Raw genomic sequence first — 17182 nt, forward strand, 5'->3', positions numbered from 1 at the left:
AGCTCGTTTCTATAACTCTTAATAGCTTAGCACCCTCATATGGCACATTCGTCACTTCATTGACCATTGTTCTCAGGGCAGTCCCATTCTCGTTCGATGAGTTAGTTGGGCTTTTGTTGCAGGAAGAGGAGAGATGCTCAAATTTTGCCAAAGCCTCTCGTCAGGGTGAGCAAGCACTTGCCATGGGTGGAAAAGGCAAATTTCAAAAAAAGTTTGAGCCAAAACACAGCCATACAACTCAGCCCAAGGAGGGGAATGCAAGCAGTTCAAGCAAAAACCAGAAAAAGGGCAAATGCAATTATTGCAAGAAGCCAGGGCATTACATTGCAGAGTGTCAGAAAAGGATTGAAAATGAAAAGAAGAGGCAAAGGGGCAGCTCTAGCAGTAATTTTGTTGCCCCCACTTTAACTCATGCTTCACATGCACATGGTGAAGCTCATCTTGCCCAAGGTGATAGAGATTTCGTGTTTGCTGCATTTAATGAGAAGATGGATGCCAGGGGGGATTTGAATGCTGAAAATCAATTAGGGAATGCTTCCCTTGTTGCAAGTGATACATGATATATCAACAGTGGTGCTACTAAGCACATGACTCCTCGCCAGGAGTGGTTTGAGAGCATCACACCTGTTCATGGCAGACAGGTTACGTGTGCCAATGATGCTTTTCAAGACATCACCAGAGTTGGGCACATTCCTATTCAGCTTGATAATGGGAAAGTTAAGTATATCCGAGATGTTTGGTATGTTCCAAATTTGAGGCAAAATCTGATTTCAGCTTCAAACATTGCCCATGATTAACATATGTTGGTCGAATTTCAGGATAACCAATGCAGGATCAAGGATCCAAAGAAAGGGTATGAGATTGAACCAAAAAAGCCTTATGATCAGAAGGTATTGGCTGTAGCAAACACTTCCCAGGCTGATTTATGACATGCCAAGTTTGGACATGTCCATCACAAAGCATTGTCCTACTTGTACAACAATAATATGACTCAGGGAATGCCAAAATTACAGCAACCATTTATGAGGTTGTAGCAACGGCACATATGACAGAGGCTTATACAAGCTTGATGCTCAGCCTTATGATCAGAAGGTATTGGCTGTAGCAAACACTTCCCAGGCTGATTTATAGCATGCCAGGTTTGGACATGTCCATCACAGGGCATTGTCCTACTTGTACAACAATAATATGACTCAGGGAATGCCAAAATTACAACAACCAGCAAATGAAGTGTGTGAGGGGTGTGCACTTGGCAAATTGCATCGCTTGCCATTCAGTGAACAAGGCAAGAATTGGGTCAAGGCAACCAGAGTGTTGCAGATAGTACACAGTGGTGTATGTGGCCCCATGACTATTCCCACGCATAGAGGAGCAAGGTACTTTGTGACCTTTATAGATGACTTCTCCAGGTTCACATGGCTTTTTCTCATAAAGGAAAAATCTGAGGTGTTCTATTGGTTTCAGGAGTTCAAAGCTATGGCTGAGAACCAAACCAATTATAGAATTGGAACACTCAACTCAGATAGAGGGGGAGAGTACATGTCACATGCATTCCAGGGATTTTTGAAGCAGCATGGGATTAAACATCACTTGACATGCCCTTACACACCACAGCAGAATCCACTCCCTGAGATGAAGAATCGTACTCTCATGGAAATGACGCGATGCATGCTGAAATTCAAGAGAGTCTCAAAGGCTTTTTGGGGAGAAGCAATTGTGACAGCCACTTATATTCAAAACAGATGGCCTACCATAGCTTTGGTTGACTCCATTTGAGGCTTTGTATGGCTTTAAGCCAAAGGTTAGTCATTTCAAAATTTTCGGCTCAGTGGCATATGCTTTGGTTCCAGATGCACATCGGACAAAGCTTGATGACAAGAGTGTCAAATGCATTTTCGTGGGGTATAGTACTGAAAGCAGGGGATTTTGGCTTTATAATCCCGCTACCAGGAAGGTAATAATCCGCAGAGATGTTCTCTTTGCTGAGAATGAGTGCATGCAGCCTGTTAGTGCAGACTTGCCACCATACGATGACCCCTCTTTGGACATCATCCAGTTTGAGGATGATGAGACGGAGTCTCCTGATGCTTCCAATTCTACTTCTCATAGTTCAGATGGCTTGCCACATGTCGAGGATGGCTCTCCCTCAAATGTTTCAGATTTGCAGCCAATTAATGAGAATAGACAGCCTCATGTTTGGAGGCATTATCAATGTCGTGAGGCCACTAAAGATGTTGATGCAGCTCCGAGTGGTACAGCAGAGAAATCTATTCCACGTTGGGCAAGGTTGACCATTCAAGATGCTAAGGATCAGCCTACTTTGGAGAAAACCAGGTCCAACACTCAGAAAAATCAATAAAAGATCAATTTTGCTTTGATGACCTCAGTGATGGAAGCTGTAAATGAGCCTCAGAGCTTCAAGGATGCTCAGCATAATCCAGCATGGCAGAAAGCTATGGAAGCTGAGATTAAATCCATTGAGAAGAATGCCACATGGGACTTGGTTGATGCGCCCATTGGGAAAAATGTGGTTGGCACGAAATGGATTTATAAGGTGAAATACCATTCAGATGGCACAGTTGAGAAATACAAAGCCCGTTTGGTTGCCAAGGGGTATGCACAAGAGGAGGGGATAGATTATGAGGAGACATTTGCTCCAGTGGCCAAGATTACCACTATTCGTTCCATCATCTCTCTTGCTGTGTTTTATGGTTGGTCAATGTACCAGATGGATGTCAAGACCGCTTTCCTCCATGAAGATCTTAAAGAGGAGGTCTATGTACATCAGCCCCAAGGTTTTGAGGTGAAGGGACAAGAGCATAAGGTATGCAAGCTCAGGAAGGCTCTACATGGGCTGAAGCAAGCACCTCGTGCGTGGTATCAGAAGATACATCAGTTTTTGCTGTCCCAGGGCTTCGTAAACACTCATACAGAGCCAAATCTGTATGTTCTGTAGCAAAAATCAGAATTGGTACTATATGTGGATGACATTATACTCACTGGCAGTGATTTGCAGCAAATTACAGCAGTGCAGTTCGCTTTATGTCACAACTTTGACATGACAGATTTGGGCCTATTGCGTTATTGTCTTGACATTGAATTTTGGCAAACCCATGATGGGATCTCTACGTCACAGACAAAGTATTCGAAAGGGTTGTTGCAGAAATTTACAATGGAGAACTGTAAGCCTGTGGCTACTCCATTGGAAAAGGCACTCAAGCTAAGTAAGCATGTTACTGCTGAAAGGTTTGATGGCACTTTGTACAAGCAGTTGGTTGCCAGTTTGATATATCTATGCTCCACACGGCCTGATATTGCCTACACCACAGGGCTTTTGAGCTAGTTCATGCATTGTCCCACGATCACACATTGGAATGCAGTAAAGAGGGTTCTCAGATATGTCCATGGCACTCTCTCTCTTGGCTTGCATTATGCTTCAAATTGTGATCTAAAGCTGAGTGGTTTCACCGACTCAGATTGGTTAGGGGACATTGACGACAGACGGTCCACTACTGGCTATTGCTTCTCATTGGGTTCAGCCTATATCTCATGGCTCTATAAGAAGCAAAAGTGAGTCTCTCTTTCCTCTAGTGAAGCAAAGTACAAAGCTGCAAATTCAGCCACTATGGAGTTAATGTGGTTAAGGAAGCTTTTGCATGACTTGCATCATGCACAGGATGGCGAAGCAAACTCTATCTTCTGTGACAGCTAGAGTTGCATTGCCATAGCCAACAATCCTGTCTTTCATGCTCGCATGAAACACATTGAAAATATGGGATTGTATTTCTGATGGCTTCACTGATCTCATCTATTGTCCATTTGAGGACAATGTGACGGATATCTTCACCAAAGCCCTGTCAACAAATCTTTTCTTAGGACATCGACATGACTTGGGGATCACAGACATTTTCACAATGTCAAGGGGGGTTGTGCAGTGATTCACAATGACATTGTTTTCATGTACTCCCATAGGTTGCATATCCATCTGGATGAATTTGTGCAACCATGGTACTTTAGGTACTGCAGGGTACACCTGAGATGTTTCCAGGGTACTTTCAGCCATATCTTTGAGAGGGGATTTGTAAGAGATTACAAAGATATGGTGTTGTAGGCATAAATTCGACCCTATGGTTGACCAGTAGTACTTGGGTACTATATATATCAAGTACATGTATTGTTTCATTTGAACATTTCTATTGGAGCTTTCTTGTGTGTGCACTCTTGCTCACTTGTGTTCACAACCTGTCTCCACTTTGTTCCTACAGATATGTGTGAGATGGCTGAGGTAAGCCCAACAGTATAAGAAAAGGATGGCTGGCTGAGGGGTAAAGGTGACAAGAAAGTAGAATACTGAAAGGGGGCAAAGTGAGGCAAGGTGGAGCTCGAACTGTTACGGCATGTCAAAGCCAACCCTGATGATGATGCTGTGGATGATGCTAGGGCTGAAGCTGAGGCTGCTGCGACTAAAGGTTTATGTACAGCAGTGCTAGACCTAGACCGCTGTGCATCTTCCGGTTATTGATGTCCTCCATGATTTGCTATTGTTGTTGTCCTTTCTGTTACTGTTTCGGTTGCTGATTTCTCGGCTTCTCCGCTTTCTTCTCTCTCCTTTGACCATGTTTTTCCGTTCTGACTCTCTCTGTTTTTGCTCTTTTTACTGCATGTTCTTGCTAAATTTTACTGTGGGGAGAAGGGCGAAAAGCCCTTCACACCCTTATGCATGCAAGCTTTGAGAGGGTAGCAGTGTGGTAATGTAGGAGGAGCTGGAGGGGAATGCCCCGGGGGGAGAAGCTGGGCTAGATGAGAATGCGGAGGGGGGCTGGGAATGCGAGGGGGCTGGAAGGGAGAATATGCAGCACCAGGCCCAATCCAGGGGATCCAGGCTGCTGGGAGGTTGCAGGAGAGTGCAAGAAGGGTGCAAGGAGGAGTTGGGGAGTCGCGATCAGCTGGAATGGGGTTGGAAGGGACTGGGAGGGGGTGCAACCACATTAGGGGGGCTGGGAGGGGGCTGAAGGCTGCAGGGTGGCACCACAAGGGCTGGAAGAGGGCTCAGAGCAGAGCAGGGAGCTGAGGAGCAGGGCGGAGGGGGGAAATGACAGAGTGGGGGGGCTAATAAGCAGAGCAGGGGGGTTTGGAGCAAGGTGCAGGGCTGGGGAGAGGAAGGTAGGCGTTTATGATCCCATACCACCTTCACTTTGATCCAGTACTCGAGGACCAAAAGTACACCATTCTCACCATTTGCTTCCTTGGAATTTCCAAAGTGTGCTTCAAGCTTTTACACACCATTGGGGAGGCATTTGGGCAAGTGCTTCAATGCAAGTGGATACCTAAAGCAGCCAGGACTTCAATACCGAAAAAGGCTCTCTAGGGCTCACTACAACTCTTCAGCTCCTATCAACCTCTGCCATCAAGTAGCGGCAGAGAGAAGACAAGCGATCCTTCTACAAAAGAAAGCAGTGAGACGTGTATCGGTTGCTCTTTAAAGAGGAGAAAACCCTGCAGACTATTGGATACGTGAGAGACTTACAGTCACACTCGATGACTAGTAAATGACGCCTCCACCCCAGTGAAATGCAGAGCCCAACATAGAGTTTGGGAGCACACGCCTAGTCTGATCACAGCAAATATGAGGGATGGCCCTTTTATGATGCAACAGCTTGGGATGGCATTTCACACCTTGCCGAGAGGCAAGTGTCTAGGCGATCATGGTTCCTTCTTATCACTTTTTGAGATTGAGACTCTACTGGGTATACCATCACATCATCCTTTTAGGAGATTTGTGGCACTGGTACCATACCTCCCTATCTCTCAGAGGGGCACATTCATCTTATCCCCAAAGGAGGCGATAGGACACTCAGGCCTATCACCCTCCTGGCAGAATCTTGGCCAAGAGAGTAAGCCTACCTGATCTCATACACAACACTTCAACTGGCTGCATGTAAGGCAAGACCATTTCCAATAACATCCATTCTTTTGTCAAGTAGTTGAATGGGCCAAGGAGAGCCACCAACCCTTGGCCATTCTCCTTTGGCTAGACTTTGAGAAGGCATATGATAGAGTGGATTGGAGTCTTTTGGAGAGCACCCTACGATGTATGGGTTTCTTTGTCAGTGGATCTAAGGAGTCTCTTTATCACTCAGCTCAGAACCAAGTTCACACTCAAAGTTGGAGAGGGAACAGGCTCAGGGTTTATATATCTGTCCGCTGTGGCTGCCTGCATGTCCCCTTTCTCTACCTATTCATGGCTGAGGCAATGAGTTATTTCTTCCATCCAAAACGCATATTATTGGCCGAAGAACTTCTCAAGAACAAGCTTGCAAATGACACATTGTGTCCCTAGAGGCTTACCTCACAAACCTTCTTTGCCTTAGAGCAGCAAGAATTTTGTCTTGCAGCAGGGACATGCATTAACTTGCACGCATCCATTGGCTTTTGGGTCAATGATGTAGACACACCAAGATAGGGATTTTTAGCTTGGCTTCAGATGGATAGAGAGAGGTACTACTGCGAGATACCTAGGATGTCAGGTAGGTGTGGACATTACTCCCACCGAGCAGGAGAACGTCAAGCAGAATCTACTTCACTAGAGCTCTACCATTTTGGACCTAGCTCCAAAGCCCTTGTGGTTAATCAGGTAGCTTTTGCTTGGTTCGTCTATTCTTGCTGGTGTTTTTTCACATTCTTCCACAACTGAGCACCTTAGAAGATTGGTGCGGAACTCCCTTGGTCAAGACTGATGGCAAACACAAAGCGAGGGCCAGAGTGGCCTGGAGCACTATCACCTTATCCTTACATGACGTGTTAGATGTCAATGCTTCACTCTCTGTTTTTCTCCATCTGTATCTTAGTTGCTCACTTGAAAGGCCCCCATATGAGAAGAAGCCATGAGCATGTCAAGATAGGTGAAGAAAAGATGCATGAGCATCGGTGTAGCCCTCTAGCATCCTGATGTGATGGGTTGCATGTTCAGGACAGCATATGGCTGTCCTAATCATCCCTATGCATTCAGATGAATGCAAAGGTGGTATTCCACCACCCCAAGGAGCTGACATGGCTTGCAGGAAGGTTGCAGATGTACAGTGCTTATGTGGCACTGTAGAGGCGTTGCAGATATGGCAGATAGCCACACAGGACTGTAACGGATGATGATGTGGGAGCAGACACAATCTGCTGACATGACACTCTACAGGATATGATGTGGCAGCCTGTGCAGGACTGTACAACTGCTGACACAGCAGCATATGCATTCTGCTAGCATTGCAGACTGCTGATGTTGTAGAAATGCCACATGGACTGTTGGCTGCTGACATGGCAGGTCAGCTGCCACATGGTATTGTGCATGCAAATACATGCCGTGTAAATTCTTTGGGGCTGAGAATCAGCATACCTGCTGAATTATATGTGTTGTAAGCTTCTGCACAAACCATGGGCTGTTTGAAAAAATTACATGCGCATTCTGAGAACGTGCGGGTTCATTTCTACTATGTGGAAGCCATGCACAATTTGATTCTCTTCACTACAAAGCTTGTAGCAAGTCAAAGTTGAATATGAGGCCCACATGTGGCTTTAAAGTCATGATTGAGCGTACAGACCAATTTTATCTTGCCCTTTGAGTTAGTGGCCTTGTATCCAAAAGCCCCTAAAGATTTTTGTGTGTGTGATTCATAAGACCACAATATATCCAATATTCACAGCACATAGTTTTTGGAGTATTGACTCTATGCAACACCAGGTCAGAATCTTCAAAACCCATCGACTGTAACTGCACACTCCTTAGTTGCCTATGAGAGAGGAGCTAATGCAATAACACACAAATCTCTTGACATTCTACAAATCATAGCAAGGAGGCTATACATGATTTTTTCACCACTAAAAATCTAGGAGCTTGGCACACCTGGATTGCTTGCAAAACTGCAGCGGGGAATAGGCAGCATGCTGCTGCCGTAACAGTCACAACATGCAGTCGCTTCTTCATTTGTGTCTGGTAAAAGCAAGACCATTGAAAACACCAAATTTGTGAATATTAGACAACTCCATCATAGATTAAAACTATCTAACAACAAAAACTGACATGCTTCATGTACATAAGAATCCTATGTCCAATAATTGCCCTATACGTTCAACCACGTTGTTTTAAAAAAAAATCATTAGATGCAAGATCTATTATTATGCATTTCAGAAATAGAGTACATCGAAATAAAACTCATTTTGCATACTCTCAACAACAAAATCATCTCTGCAATGAAGGGGTAAAACGGGCTACATTAGTAGTACTTCTAAGGGGGAGTTAGTGAGAAATATGGGGGGGACTATATAAGTCCTACCGACCATTCATTGTAGTACTTTTTATGTGACATCTAATCCCATCTACTCTCTCTTCCTTCCTCCTACGTGCTTCCTACATTCTCTCTCCCAATCTCTCTCCATCTCTCCCTTCCCCTCACTCTTCTCTCTCTCTTCCTCTCCCTCTACCCCCTTTCCTCACTTCTCACTCCCTCTCCCCCTTCCTCTCTCTCCCTTCTGCCAATTCTATCCCCTTCCTCGAATCTGCCCCTGCCTCCTTCATCACATTGGTATCAGAGCTCTGACCCCAGCACCTTTGTTTTCCCTTTCCCTGCTTTGACTAAGCTACAACGATGAGAGACTTTTGGGCAGTAAAAGAGCCAATGCCAAACACGGCAACAGCTGAAAAGCAACACACAACCACGCAATAGAGAGTAACGCACAGCCAAGCATGGCCATCAAGGGCAGGCAAACTCCGAATAAGCACTCTTTCTATGCTCGTCAAGCGCTCCCAGCAAGGTCTACGCCAAGGCAACAACAAGCAATTGCAGCAAATGCGACATTTGAGCTGAAGTCCTCCCACTTGACCGCTCAGCCTGGAGTTGACGGACAAATTGAGGAGATACCAACAATGGGACGAATGAGATTCGCCACTGCAATCTTGTTAGGTTAGATTAGCTGTGGTTAGTTAGTTAGGCTAGGGTTGGGTTGGGTTAGTAGATTAGGTTAGGCTAGCAGATCTAGGTTAGGTTAAAGTTAGGTCTAGTCAAGTTAGTTGGGTTCGGTTAGCTCAAACTAACCCATGGTTAGACTTAGTCATGCTTAGGTTAGGTTAGACTAACCACCTCTCCTAACCATCTTAGAGGTCTTAGGTTAGGGCTGTCCTAACTGTCCTAGATGACTTAGGAGCCCCCCTCTCAAAAGAAAAAACAAAAAGAGAGAAAACAATTAGTTTTTCCAACCTCCTTTTAGGGCCTTTCATAGCCTCATTTGGGCTCCATTTTGAAGCCCCATCATCGACCTTTCCTCTTGAGCTTCTTCATCGACATTTACAGTGTTTCAACACACTGTATCAGGAAGCAAGCTATAACCAAGATTCCACTCTCCCGTGACATCTCGGAATGCTCAGCCATAGTTCCTAGAAGCATTATCCTCCAAGCTCCATGATACATTCCTTCAGTTGGGGCAGCAGATTGGTGAATAGATATCTCAACGGATTGGCCAGCAGCTTGGCGCATTATCTGACAAGGGCAAGCAGCCTATGCCCAGCATGGGGATCAATCGGATAGCCATGATGCATTCTCCGCACCACATACCGATTTTATGGAAGATGCCCAATGCCAAGTGGGATTTCAGCCCTTTGGTCAACTTCAATTTGAACAGCTTGCTCACCAGAATGGGGATTATTGAGGCGTTGAGAACGTGTTCTCTACAGTACCGACCTGTTATCGGACTTTGAGGCCATCTACAGTTTACAACTCGCTGCACCTCTGCAAATGGAGCAATCTATTTTGGGCCAGCTGTAAGTAATAAAGAAGAGTCTTCATCAGATTGACTATGGTCAAAGAAAACTGACTTTGGTTGACTAGAATAAGTTTTACTCTTTATACTTTTGCTTTGCATTAGTAAAAGACAACTGTGGGGACGCCCACAAGGGACCAGGATTAGTCCAAGAACTAGGAATGCATGCATTTCGCTAACCTTTAAAGGGTTAAGTGTTTGAGTTTGTGTAGGACTTGGAAGAGTGCCAAAAGGCTCAAAAAGCTGGAGCAAGTGCCAAAAAGCAGGTCCCACAAGGCAAAAAGCACCCGAGACATGGCGCCATTAAAGAAGACCCAACGAGGTTCTAGAAAAGTCTTAAAAAGTGGCCCCAAGGTGAGCAAAAAGCAAGAAAGTCTATTTTTATAAAAACTAGCTATTAAAAGCAGGTCTAGCTTTTTGCTAGCCCAAGTCTATAAAAGAAGGGAGTCAAGGCTCCCAGATCATTCAAGAGTAGTACTCAGCTTCATGCTCTATTCAAAGACAATTGTACAAAGTATTATTCTATTGCAATAAAGACCTTCGGGGGGGTCCAATACTTATTTTTGAGCCCTAGTGTTGCGAGTGTTGCGTCTCCTTCTTCTCTCCCTCTTTTCTATCGCAAAGAATCTTTGAGATAAGTGCTGCAATTCTAATTTTCGGATTTCAGTTTGTGTTCTCCAGTTTCTATCGCGAAGTTCTTGTGAAATATTGCAAAAATATTGCGGGGAAGTAGCAATCTCTGTTCTTTCTCTCCCTCTCTCAGTTCGTTTTGATTCCCATAAGAGATCTGTAGCTGCTCCTTGTCAGATGAAGCTATTAGATGTTGTTGTTCCTGTTATCTATGAAATTCAAAATCTATCTTCGTGATTATCTATTGCAAATCAAAGATCTCGGCTGTGTTTCTACCAGCAGTAATTCATTTTTAGCGTTTCCGGTTTCAGTGGTATCAAAGCATAGGATTTCCACTTTCCTTGGTGGAAACGGCTAGCACGCAGCTGTGATTCAAGGTGAGGCGCACCTGTTTTTGTATCAATTCGGGTGCTGGAGGCTGAGGCGCACCAATTGTGACCTGATTCTTGCAGGCGAACCTGTTTTAGTTCACATCCAGGAAGGTGGGGCACTCCTGTTTGGAGGCTAGGAGCTGAGGCGCATCTTTCCAGAGGCACGAATTCGTATTGGCCAGATGTCTCTTCTCTCTCTCTATCGCCCTATCTCTTGGGCTGTTTTCTTCTCTTCTCTATGATCTATCAAGTGGGAAAGATGTCCATCCTATCGTCATCCTTGGTGACGTGCTTCCAATTCTCTTGCTCAGAATTTCGCAGCAAAAAGCACTTGCTTTTCATGAAAAGCATTCCAAAAAAGCACCCGCTTTTCAAAAAGCAATCGTATCAGAGCTAGCTTTGCTCAAGGAATGAGGAGGCCTTGAAGCCCATCTCAGACCTATGGAGAGGCTAGCTCCTTCCACTCTACTTCCACTCTCTCTCCTTGTGAGTTCCTTGAGCTCTTCTCCTCCACCCGAGCCTCACCGTTGAAGATCTTGAAGAAAGAACTTCACCAACATGAGCTTCACCGACATCTTCACCAACATTGGGTGCCCTCGATCTTCTTCAACGGGCTGCAACACTTCAGCCAGCTATTCTATCTCTACCTCTCTCAACCTGCCATTCCTCTGCATTTCTGTCCGCCATTTTCTGCAAACGGCCGCCATTCTCTAGGCTCTCTGCCCACGCAACTGCTGCTGCGCTCTCTGCCCACGCAGCTCCTGTTGCTGCTGTCCATGCAGCTCTATCTGCCAGCTGCAGCAACCTGACTATTCTCTGAAGAGCGCTGAGCGACATGCACACCTGCTTTGCGTCTATATCTACATGCCATGGCACTGATCAGCTCGTCTCCTCAACTGACGTGCGCTACTTGGATGCTGTGCTGCGTTGATGGCTACTCCCATCTTGTAAACGTGTGCTGAAGCTGCTCTATTTCCCTCATGATGACATCTCTATCCTCCACCTCTCTGCTCGTGGAGAAGAGGGCCAAGGCTTTCCTACTTGGCAGACGAAGATGCAGTTGCTTCTCATGAAGGAAGGAGTATGGGACATCATTGCAACTGATGCCACTCCAACGGATCAACAACAACACAAAATTTGGAAGCAGCACAATGACAGAGCTATTGCTCTTATTGGGCTATGCTTGGCAGATTCTCTCATTCATCATGTCAACTTCAAATTAGGCTGAGTGAGGAAGAATCTGAGTGAATTCAATCCTATGATTTGGACATTGAGTACAGAAAGGGAAAGGAAAATGTGGTTGCAGATGCCTTGTCCAGGATGTGGGCTTGCCATTTGTCTACTATCTTTGCCATTTATCCAGAATGGATTCATGGCATTCAGAAAGAGTATATGCAGAATTCTAAGGCAGCCCGCATATTTTCATATTTGCAGCAGCCTTCTAGCCAGGGTCATCTGAAATTCAAGTTGCATGATGGGCTGTTGTGGTGCAAGGACAGGATATATTTAGTGCCAAACTCAAAATATAGACAGCTCGTTTTGCAAGAAATGCACTCATCTCCCATGGTTGGACATGCAGGTCTCACTAAGACATATGAGAGAATCAAACAAAGCTTTATTTGGAAAGGCATGTGGCAGGATGTGGTTCAATATGTGGTTGACTGCTTGCCTTGCCAATAGAATAAAGTGGACAGCAAATTACCCACAAGTCTCTTGCAGACATTACCCATTCCAAAAGGCAAATGGACACACATAGCCATGGATTTCATCACAAGATTGCCTTCTACAAAGAGGGGATGGGACAGCATCTTTGTTGTGGTGGATAAAATGACAAAACAGGCCCATTTCATACCCACTAAGACCCAGTATTCAGCATCACAAGTTGCTTGGCAATTCATTAAGCATGTCTTTATTACAAGATCATCCACAAAATTGAAGAGGTAGCGTATCAATTGAAGCTACTCTCTACCTCCAAGATCCATGATGTTTCCGTGTGTCTTCGCTGAAGCCACATGTGGGACATGTGCATATTCTCCCACAGTTGCCACCTATAGATAAGGAGGGTCATATCCTCTATGTCCCTGTTGCCACCTATAGATAAGGAGGGTCATATCCTCTAGTCGTGGGCTTCAGAGATCATGTACTCCACAACAAGGTATACATAGAGTACCTCATCAAATGGAAGTGACTCCCTGAAGATAAGCAGTCATGGCAGCTCGAGAGTATTGTCCAAGACTACCCCAATCTTCTCACAGACTAATCATCATCTTGCTGTCTTGCAACGGGGAAAAAGGGCTAAATTAGTAGTACTTCTAAGGAGGAGTTAGTGAGATATATGGAGGGGACTATATAACTCCACACCCACCACTCATTGTAATACTTTTGATGTGACATCTAATCCTATCTACTCCCTCCTCCTTCCTCCTACGTGCTGCCTATACTCTCTCCCAATCTCTCTCTTTCCCTCACCCTTCTCGCTTTCTTCCTCTCCCTCTACCCCCTTTCCTCAATTCTCACTCCTTCTGCTCCTTCCTCTCTCTCCCTTCTACCAATTCTATCCCCTTCCTCCAATCTGCCCCTGCCTCCTTCATTACAATCTCTTCACCCAAGAAAACACAAAGATTATAATATGCTTCGTAACAAATAGTGGCCATTTCCCCTTCCTGATGGCAAGGTCAAAAAATAACGAAAATAGAACTTTCTTGCTTAAATGAACTTAAAACAAGCCCATAAGCACGTCATGTTAATGGACATTAGATATATATACCTTTGTAAGACTATAATACATCCAATCATACAAATTTAAATTTTTTGTTGTTCTAAAGTCCAAAATTCTACAAAGAAAATAAAAGAGAAAACTAAAGAGAAGACAAGAGAGGTAACCTTTTTTTTTTTTTTTTTGGAAAAACAAAAGGAAGACATACTTAGCAAGCAAAGCAACACTTATGTTATCATCAGTGCCCAAGCATAAGCAGCTATACTAGGTTTCTAAAGACCCACGGAGTCTCTTGGGCAAACCTAATGCTTACTAAAATACGTCAAATAAACAAAAGGGAAAGAAAACAAGAAAGGAAGAAGGTGACTAAGAAAAAATAAATAAGCAAATCAAGAAACCTAAATGAAATCCCCTACAGGGATGGCAAAGTGATTATTCAAGAAAGAGTTGACAGAGGGGACAAGGGAGAAGGGGAGAAGGAAGAGGGTGAACTATGGCGGTGTCAACTGGGAGAGGAGTGCACAAAACAAGCTCAAGTTGAGTATGGCTGTATGGAGCTGTAATGGTACACTTTGGTCCAACCCAGGTGGCTTCTCGGAGACAACATAAGCAAAGACATCATCTTCTACACTAAGACACATGAGAGCCCAGAGAGAGGGCTGCCCACAATGACAAGGTACATCTGGGAGTCTGCTCATAGGAGAGAAATGAGGAGAGATAGTGGAGTACAAGGCTCTAGAGGTGTAGCTGTCCTTTCCAAAACACACTTGAGACCACTCAATATTTCAAGGATAGAGGAGCCTCCCATGCACTGAGGATTGCCATTGGTCAAATGCGGGTTTCATCCCATTAGCTGAGGATCGGGGCAGGGAGAGCAACGGGTATACCCAGAGAGCAACAGGTCTGCACGCCATGTACGTTGGGGGCGGTTGAGACAAACGAGCATTTTCTTTGTGTTTACCCAACCTACTACAAGATTCGGGGACGCTACCACTGTCTCTACCTAGAGGGGAGTGGCTTCGATCATGTGACACCACTGATCCATTTCCATGACCAGGTCTGTATCGGGCTTTATCTGATGGAGATGCGGCGACACAAGGATACGGTTCTACGACACATCAGAGAGCAGCAGGGGATGATCAGACCACTACTGGACATAGAGGGTGATCGGGCACAGCGACACATCACAGACTTCTATACATTTGAGTCAGCCCCCGGACACAGTGGAGTGGAGGAGGAGGAGCTAGCCGATATGAGAGCCGTCTGGATGAGCAGCCATCACAATACCACCGAGAGAGGGACGCAGAGGCCACATGTGCGACAGAGCGCCCCCAAAGTACACTCTATTGAGGTCCGACCTATCACAGCTTTCCTCAGGCGAGACCGACAAAGACGAGGGGTCACTCTAGGCATAGCACATATACTCTACACTTATGTACCGCTTCCTACAAAGATGCAAAATTACAATCCTGACTTAGAAAGCACATGCATACTCAATCAAACTCTATTTTGAAACTAAAAGAAAAACGGGTTGTTCAGCTCTCCGCTTTTTGTTTTCAGCTTATGTTCAATCATTCTTAACATGCCTAAGGCCGATAGATAAAAGACTTCATACCTAAGATTCTGCGTACTTTTTTCATTATTTTTCTTGGATTATAGCTCTTGTGTATTAGTAAAGTGATCAAACTACTACATTGAGTGATAAAAGACTCCTTCGATATACAAAGGCAGGAAAATCTATAGAATTGGGAAGAAATGACTCCATATTTTGCCAAATGAGAGATGTTTGAGTCAATGTGAGGCATTTTTATGATGTGTAAACCACTATATTCAAGTTGTTCATGTTCATCATATATATCAACCTGTAATCCTACGGTAGATTGAGGAAGTCTAAGATCTAAGAAAACACAAGAATCCCCTCTTGAAGTGCAGTTCAGTTCACAAGAGTCATGAGAATAGATTCCTTCTCCAAAAGCACAAGCGTCTTTGTACATAAGGTCTTGAAAGTTAGGAACATCTAGTACAAATATATCATCTATAAAACGCCCAACTTATGTAAAATGATAGGGCAGATATTGATAAAAATAAGGCATTGCATAAACTCGAATTCATAAGTGAAAAGATGAAAGTTTGCTAAAAAGACAGCACAATTAGTGCCCGTAGGGATTCCTATTATTTGTTGAAACAAAGAATCACCTCTACCCAAGAGCAAACATCTTCAACACTTACTACCTTTGTGTATCTTTTCTTTTTGGAATCAATGTCATGATCTTTACTATTTAGCCACAAAAAGTCAAAACATAAAGCTGTTTTCTCAACTTTTAGCACTTTGCATCTATCTTTGTCAAATCTCAGCTTAAAAACATCAGCCATTAGCTTTTTTATTCTAAATTTCAAATCTTCCAGGTCGATCTTTCTATAACGCGTAGTAAAATCAAAGGTTTGAAGGAGAATAGGAGACTCTTTTTCTTGAATGCTTCGAGAGGAATTAAAAAATTTTACAATAGGGCTTGAATGTGAGGGGACATCTGCCTCCTTTAATAAGTCCCTCCAAAGTTCATGGACACTAGGCAACATGGCTTTGAAGCAGTAGCTTAGCCACTTAGAGACATATGTCAAAGAAGTCTCACAAGTAGCTGCAATAAATCTTGACTTTCTTAGAGTGTGGAAATTCCAAGCAGCACAAAGAAGAGGATACTTGGATTGCAAACATAGCCTGAAGACTTGCAAAAACATTGGTGTTCTAAGATCAGATCCTTTAGAGAAAGTAAGGCAAGGCTGTAAGTTTTGGCAGACGAGTTCACTTCTCTCAAAAGACATTCTAAGTAAAACTTTTTGCAAATAAAAACAAAGTTATTAGAACATTTGTCCATATAAGATATGACAAATTTCCTATGGAATTTTCGAAGAAGAGTTTTATCTTCTTTAAAAAGATGGTTACTTTGCTTTGAGAAATTAACTGAAGGGACTTCTTCTAGTTTCAAAGCAACTTTCTTCAATATCTTCCCTTTCTATTCTGATAAGATATTTTGAGCTCCTAAACTTTCTTCTATTTGCAAAGCAAACTTTCAGATTCCCTTATCAAGGGCTTTTAAAAGGCAAGGCTCTTTTGAAGAGTACAATCAAAATTTCGTGCCTTTCATGAAAAGATCTCTTAAGTTACTGCAAAGCAACATTGAAGTATCAGCTGTGACTACATGTCCTAAATCAGCATCAATAAAGCTTGTGGAATCTCTTACTTTTGCAACAAAAAGGTTATCTATGTTAGAAATGACCCAACGGAGGGTACGCACAGCGGAAGACTGATAGTATTGCCCAGGAGCTCACATAGTGAGGTGTGGGGTGTGGAATCACTAACTTCTTAACTTAATGTGCATAGATGTGCAAGCCAGTAAATACACAATGCTCAGAGACAAATATAGAAGCATCACATTATATTTCCGTAAGTAGGACAGGATACAATACCAAAAGGTTCTCCTACTAGATGCCAAGCACTTCTAGATCTCTGAGCCCGTGTGCTCCACCTCAAGCGTATGTAAACTCTCTGTCTAGAGTGTTCTTCTCAACCTTGCTGCCCTGAGTGTCAGCCTAGGTAGGCAGCCCTCCAAGCTCAGTCTGCAGCTCTTCCTTCTCTCCTCGTCCTCCGGAAATAGGCTCCAAG

The 17182-nt window shown here is 44.0% G+C and overlaps 1 protein-coding gene across 2 annotated transcripts in view; it reads right to left on the reverse strand.

Annotated features, from left to right (window-relative positions):
* The window catches only part of LOC147891792 (zinc transporter), a 63940-nt gene that overhangs the window by 29953 nt on the left and 16805 nt on the right, over window positions 1-17182 (reverse strand). For both annotated transcript variants that reach the window (XM_087388461.1, XM_087388460.1), the window contains exon 7: window positions 7895-7981. In XM_087388461.1, coding sequence (XP_087244587.1) covers window positions 7895-7981 — 87 coding nt within the window. The remainder of the gene's footprint in view (window positions 1-7894; window positions 7982-17182) is intronic.

Source organism: Dipteris shenzhenensis, chromosome 17, assembly GCF_047967505.1.
Source record: "Dipteris shenzhenensis isolate YYH24624 ecotype China chromosome 17, Dip_SZ_1.0, whole genome shotgun sequence".
Classification (NCBI taxonomy): domain Eukaryota; kingdom Viridiplantae; phylum Streptophyta; class Polypodiopsida; order Gleicheniales; family Dipteridaceae; genus Dipteris; species Dipteris shenzhenensis.